This window comes from Silene latifolia, chromosome 10 (assembly GCF_048544455.1).
Source record: "Silene latifolia isolate original U9 population chromosome 10, ASM4854445v1, whole genome shotgun sequence".
Taxonomy (NCBI): domain Eukaryota; kingdom Viridiplantae; phylum Streptophyta; class Magnoliopsida; order Caryophyllales; family Caryophyllaceae; genus Silene; species Silene latifolia.
Window position 1 is genome coordinate 93,914,049 of NC_133535.1, and position 7,281 is coordinate 93,921,329.

General features: G+C 37.4%; 1 protein-coding gene across 1 annotated transcript; it reads right to left on the bottom strand.

Annotated features, from left to right (window-relative positions):
* Window positions 1-402: 402 nt before the first annotated feature.
* Window positions 403-7,030, bottom strand: LOC141605749 (BTB/POZ domain and ankyrin repeat-containing protein NPR1-like). Its single transcript, XM_074424632.1, has 4 exons — window positions 6,151-7,030; window positions 3,387-4,134; window positions 1,507-1,698; window positions 403-930 (listed from the first exon to the last, which is right to left on the bottom strand). Exons 1-4 carry the CDS (start codon window positions 6,808-6,810, stop codon window positions 665-667), a joined length of 1,866 nt encoding a protein of 621 aa, XP_074280733.1. The 5' UTR covers window positions 6,811-7,030; the 3' UTR covers window positions 403-664.
* Between the last annotated feature and the right edge of the window lie 251 nt (window positions 7,031-7,281).

A 7,281-nucleotide genomic window follows, 5' to 3' on the forward strand; every position in this document is an offset into this window, starting at 1 on the left:
TGGAAACTCTACCCTCATTGTATGTGTATATATACCCCTCATAATGGAATAATATACAATTTTGTCTCTCTTTCTTCTCTCTATCTTCCCTCTACTCTTCTCTCTTATCTTTATTTCACACCAAATTTAACAATCTACGGTCCAATCAACCCCTGTTAGCTAACTTGTATACTATCTACTCTCTTATCTTTATTTCACACCAAATTTAACAATCTACGGTCCAATCAACCCCTGTTAGCTAACTTGTATACTATCTACTCCTCATCCACCATGTTACGCCGATTGGTAGACGAATTTGGTCGGAGTCTCTACCATCAAATATCTCCGACGTAGTTGCTGCTAATCGTTTTTCTAATACTACTTATGGGTTTTTACCCAAGCAATCACATCGCATCGCATCGCATCGAACTGTATGGTCATATATATGCAATTACCAAAAGCAATAATATGATCATTTTTACACCAAGTGTTTCTCCGGCTATGTAATATTAACATGTTATCTCACCAATATGAACTGCAGTGTACAGAGTTACAAACCTACATCGGCCAAAAACTATGGTACAGACCATGTAAACAAGAACAGTAGGGGGAAAAAAACTCCGTACTCTATATATAGAATATACAAGCGAAGGAGGAGGCAACTTCAAGACTGAGGGTGGATCAACTACCTCTTGAAAGTCATCCTATCACGAGTGTTCCCTATGAGTGTCGAAGAAGCTGAAGACGACAATGTGGAACGATCAAACTCTTCTTTATCCTCAGTAAATGCCTTTGTTAAAGCGTCTTGGAGTTCGACATATCTTTTCCTCTTTCTTATTCGTTCCTCGGGAGTATCATTTCCGAGGTATGCTAGCTGTGATAAATCTTCAGCGTCCATTATCTTATTAAGTACATTAGAACATCGAGGGAAGAACCGCTTTCCAAGCTCAACTGTAAGCACAATGAATGTCAAACTTGCAACCTTGAGAGTTGGAGCAGTTAGTCTCCTCAGAGACCGCTCATATAAAATAATGTGAGGCTAAAGTTTAAAAGCTAAAAACCCTACCCATTAAGGCATTAAGCCATAAAAGATGACAAAAAGAACTATAATCATGTCAATTTCATCATGAACCGTCTCTATGTAGTACAATCAAACCCAACAAAAGATGGGTTATAAGAAGAGAGTAAATCGGTGAAACATAACAATGTTTTAATATAAACAGTTGGTCTCTCATAAAACGGGCACTCTTGAAACGGGTCAAATAGCACCATACTTGGACAGATGAGACAAGGTTTTTCCTAGTCCCTAGGTATTCTACTTTTGTCTCATTTATTCTATTTGACCCGTTTTAAGCTTAAGACGGATATATGCATCTTAAGCAAGATTTGTGTGATAAGCAAGATTTGTGTGATATAAATGGAGGTAGGCTAATATAAACTACGACTTTTAAAGGAGTGTAAACAAGGACACAAGAAAAAGAAAGGAGTGAATAAACCGACTACGAAAACAATGACAATCTTGCTCACCAGTTTTAGACAGGGCTTTCATTCTTTGCAAATGTTCATCTTTTAATATAAATGGAGCTTCATTCAAATCTACCGAATTTCGTCGTGCATCAGCCATGTTTTTGGATAATGTGAACTCAGAAGTCCCATCCACTTGAGCAATTTCCATGGCAACTTTTGCTTCCATTGGAAAAAGTAACCTTGCAAGAGCAACTGCAAACAGAAAGAAAAAAAAAAAAAAAACAAGTGTTAAGACTGCTAGTAAGATGATCATTACGAGGGATGGACAAATGAGAAACTACAAAGCCGAAACATCCATATAACGAGAGGAAATGAAACAAAAGATCTCAACAAAAATAGATAAATAAATAAATGTTTCACTTCTACCTGACCAATTTCAATACCTTTTAGAATGTTCAGAACTTTAGATCCTCAATCCATTAAAAGGGAGACAGAACTAGTCTGTTCACAAGGCTGATTTGTTTAGATTGAATTTTCACCTCCTTGAAGGCCGCTTAACATAATTTTAATTGGGTCTCCAACAAAGAAAATTTTCAAAAATAATACAACATCCTATTAGTATTGACTTCATTTGACTTTGTGAGATAAACATTATCAACTTTAACGACGCTTTCTCACAGTGTAGAATATAGTTAGCAACTTTAAAATGATACTATAGAACTTCCATTTGTTAAATAAAAAAGTTACACTGGAGAAATAGTCAAAGTTAAACATTGATTGAGTTAAACCGAATGGGGGTGGTAATAGGCAGTAGTAACTGAAAGTGGTCGTAGACTCGTAGTGGTGGTAGAATGCATACGTAGATAAAACTATAATAGTAATCAATATATGCAAAAATCCATGAATATTGTGATTATAAATTTGACTATCATTATACATTCATACTGGACCTTATAATACATGAGGTATGAGTATGAGTAACCTTGATTAAGAAAGGTCCAAACATTGAAGTATCTATAAGACAACACCTAAATTTAGGTCAGCCAAACAATCGTGAAATGATGGAAAACATTGGTAAAGAGAGATGTCAAATTAGGTAGCAAACTACATAATATAGCCCATCACATTTGTCATACCATTGCTAAATTTCGATGTCATAAACTTGACTTGGCGGCTGGCGCGGGTATTTTTTCATCTTTTTTTGGCACAACTAAATATTACTAATATTTGTACAGAGAACACTTATATTTCTTTCTATATACACACTCTCATTGGTGAGCAAAGACCAATTTCACCCCCTATAACTTCTACATGCTCTCTCATATGTTTTCATCTCAAATTTGTATATTACATAAAAGAGAATTGAAAAGCAAAGTTCTCTCCCACATTTCCAGTTTTTAAATGGAGAGTGTGTTATTATCTAAAAAGGTAAAGCCGCCATTGTTATGTCCGTTTACATTACGTATTCACTCTGCCGATAACACACCAATATTTTGGCTGCTTAAGACGATATCTTAAAATAACATTGTTAATTAACCGCGCTATTACTGCAACTAAATCAATAGAAACCGGGAAAGTATTGGGAATTATGTGTATATGCAATTTATGGATTTATTAGTGAAAAAAAAGGTCATAAGGGAGAAAAGACAGACTACAAACATGACCCAAATATCAGATGGTAAGACGAATTGAAGATCTAATGATTTATGAAATTACCGCGGCATTGGCCGCCACCCATTAGGCTATATCTGTGATCTCTTGAAACCAGGACTACTTAACCATTACCACAATCACGATGACAGTTCATTTTAGAATAAAAGCTGACATGCTTCTTTAGCAAGCATTCTTTAAAGGAAATTCCTCTCATCTAGTCATCTACAAAGGATTCAGTACTTCAGTAACCATAAGCAAAAAAGAAAAATACGTCGAACAACACTAACCTCTATTTTCAAGATATAATAACTTCATCCGCAAATCGTCTCCAGCCTTGGCAAGAGAAACAGAACCCTCGCCCAGCAACGGTTCTCTTATTTCTGCTTGTTCCAAAATCTCAATGCAAAGCCGATCTTTTGGAGATGATTTCCCTTGTTCTGTAGATTTAAGGAAATCTGCAGCTTTTGTCAGCCTCTTGGCTATTTGTAAAGCTTTCCTATTATCGGATGTCAGTTCAGAAGGCTGAGCTCCCTTGGTAAGTAGAGACACAACTATTTTAGGCTCTTTCCTCATAGCTGCAATATGTATTACGGTGTATCCCCTTTGATTCCTGAGATTAACATCGGCAAGCCCAAGTTCTAGAAGCTCTGCGGTGGTCTTGGCATCACAATGGGCCACCGCAAAGTGAAGGGCAAATGCGTCATCTAGAGTAGTGTGGCCCTCTTTTAATAACATTCTCACTAATTCAACATCATCAGATTCAAGAGCTCGGTGTATCCTTTTCACATGCTTGTCAGGGCCATCGACAAATTCAGGCCCAGTGAAACCGACTTCTTTGCGAATATCAATTATTTGTTTCACAATATGCTGAGGCAAGGATTTCTCAAGTGTGATTACATCAACATTTGACATCACAATTATTTCTATACACCTTCCAATCAACTTCTCACACGTATTTCCACACATGTCGACAGCATGAAGCACTACTAACAGATCATCTAATTCCACCTTGTTGAGAATGTCCAGTAAATGCCTCTGTATGAGCACACACTTGTTAGAAGATTGTCTTTCGGAACAGCAAAAATGTAGTCAACAAGGCATTTATAGCTACACAAATGACAACACTCCAGCTCATTCCTACTCAGGCCAGAATGGAGAGTATCTGCTGTTGTGAATGATGAAGACGGGTCAATTTTGATACTTTGTAAACAGACAATCCCAGTTTGATAAAAAAAAGAACATATACTCCATATAAATACTTGGCGAGTACTTGCACTTCCATGAAACTCATTATCAATAGCAAGAAAGTGGTGAACATCTTGAAAACAACAACAGGTAAATATGCAACTATAACACCACCTTTAGCTTCAGTACAAATTTGTGCTTATCAAACATATAAAGTTGCATGTAAAGATAGTAAACACTACAGAAGACTCTCAAGTATCTTCTAAGGCACAGATTGAGTTAGCAATTTCATTCTACTCCTCTTTTATCTACAATCTTTGCAAGATATTACCAATCAAGTCAGATTTGAACGATTCTCAGATTCAAAACATAGATATATGTCGTGTTACAGAAAACAATTCAGAATTCCCTAAGGAGATCAAACAACAACATTAGGCTTAAGCCATCAAAAGGAAGTTTATACTTCTACAGAGTCTTTGACTGAACGAATACCAGCTCCTTCTATGTGGACAGGAATACTAAGCATGATCAGAGGCAATTTACCCGAATAACCTCCCGAATAATAAGGTAACAAAACAGACATGCAATTTAAAATATCTTCGCGATTACCATGTGCCATAAGAATGACAGTCACCCAGCTCCATAGTAAATACTACCATTAGGCTTAAGCCATCAAAAGCAAGTTTTTACTTCCACAGAGTCTTTGACTGAATGAATACCAGCTCCTTCTACGTGGACAGAATTCGAATTAAAAGAGTAGTGCTTCCCTATCAAAGTTCAATTACAGGTTGGACTAACGGACTAAGATGGTAGGTTGGACTAACCGACTAAGATGGTAGGTTGGACTAACCGACTAAGATGGTATTACTACACACCCCAGCCTTTTTTTTTTTCCGCCTATAGAATAGGGGTTATCAGATGACAATCCCATGTATATATGAATGATGAGAACACCTAGTCATCAAATTTCGTTACGAATTAACATAATTCTTGGATTCAAACTCATGATACATCAACATCATCCCTGAATCGAGATAACTCGACATGCTCCCATCAACATGCTATAGCGTGTGACATCCCATTACAAAAATGAACTTCACACTAATTTCAAATTAAACATCATTTGTATGACAAAAGCACTAGTTCTTAAAAATGTTCAACATGGTATTTTATATCAACAGCGACACCGCATCTAACTCGAGTTAGCAAGGGCAGTTATTGTGACCGCATTTTGAGTAGGTATCGCCAACACTTATAGTGCAAGATCAAGCGCAATAACAACTGATTCTCTCAAACTGATAATCCCTCCATCCCAATTTTATTGTCTCTTTTTCCCTCTTAAATTTTCCATAATTAATTGTTCCCTTTCTATATTTAGTAAGGAGAAACAATGGATTCTCAGTATTGTCCCATTCTGCATCACTATTTTTTAAATCATCCCAAAATAGAAAGTAGGACAATAAAAATGGGATGGATGAGTATTTAATATAATACCATGTGTCCGAGTGTTCAACTTAAGATCTTACAAGTGATTAGAGCTCAACTCATCTGATGACAATCGGTTTTACTGTAACCAAATAACCATCTTTCATACAACCATGATAAGGTATAAGACGACTGATTAGACCTCAACCATCGCATTTGAGATGGGATTCTCACAAACCAAACTACAACAAAATTCCAGAACTAAACCAGCAACTCATTGGAGTAACCAAAAACGCGTCCATTGATGAAAATAACTCCTCACACTTGGCTTGTACTATAGGACAATGATTCCAATTTTCCAATTCAAACTCGTAATTATTCAACAAATCAATGAATCAAAAATCAAAAGAAAGAATTAAGAAATTAATTCCTGGTAGGTACCTGATAAAGAGCAACGAGTTCAGCAATTTGAAAAATGTGAGACAAATACAAGACCTGAAGAAGAAAATCAAGAGCAGGGCGACAAGCGAGATGAGGACAGTGATCATCAACACAAACACAAACACCTTTAGGCAAAGCCCTAACTCTACCAGAATACAAATAAGCCAAGACAGAAACAAGCGAATCGAAACCGACATCAAAATCCTTAACAATGTCCTTCAATTCCACCTTAACAAGTCTACTATTACTCTTCTCCTGCTTATCCTTGACTTTCTCATCCTTATCCTTGGCATGCTTATGATCTCTCCTATCGCGGGCGAGGGAGGCGAAGAGAGACTTAAAGAAGGGGGAACGGGCGGAGAGGATGGCGCGGTGGACGGAGACGTGGCGGTGGGAGTTAGAACAGGATATGGTGGCGTCGGCATAGGAGAACTCGAGTTCGAAGGTGTTGTTATCGAAGAGAGAATCGAGATTATCGGAGAGACGACAGAGTGCGGCGGAGTCAGTTGGATATGCGGTGGTTTTGAGGGCTGTGATGTCGGAAGAGAGGGCTATATCTGACGTGGTAGTTGTGGTGGTGCCGTTGCTGATGTCGTTTGAGTCTGAGAAGGCAACTGCGGTGGCGCGTGAGTCAATCATCATGGCGTAGGGGGCGGACATTGGGAGAGGGTGTTAAGAGGGTAGAATGGTCATTTGAGTGGGAGTTAGGAAAAGTCAAAGGTGGAAATGAAGGGAAGGGGAGATTTGATATTTGGAGAGGCGTTTGGTTTGGTATTGGGTGACGTAGTCAGGACGAGGGAGGTGATGGCGATATGAGAATACGTGAGCAAGGTTGTGTAGGCCGGAGGAGAGATGAGAGTGGTTTTGGAGGGGTTGACTCTCTTGACCCGTTATTACCGTTGTCTTTTTAAATGATTTTTTATCATACTAGTTTAGATCCCGTGTAAATGCACGGTATTTTAGATTGTAATATATAGAGAAATGAGCATTATTAATAATTACACTTTAAATTTACTGTTAAAGTCTACAATATTGATGTGTTCTATTAATTATTAAGATAGAAAAGGAAAAACGTGAGGATAATTTTACATACGAAAAATCAAAATATCATTACATTTACTAATTTTAATA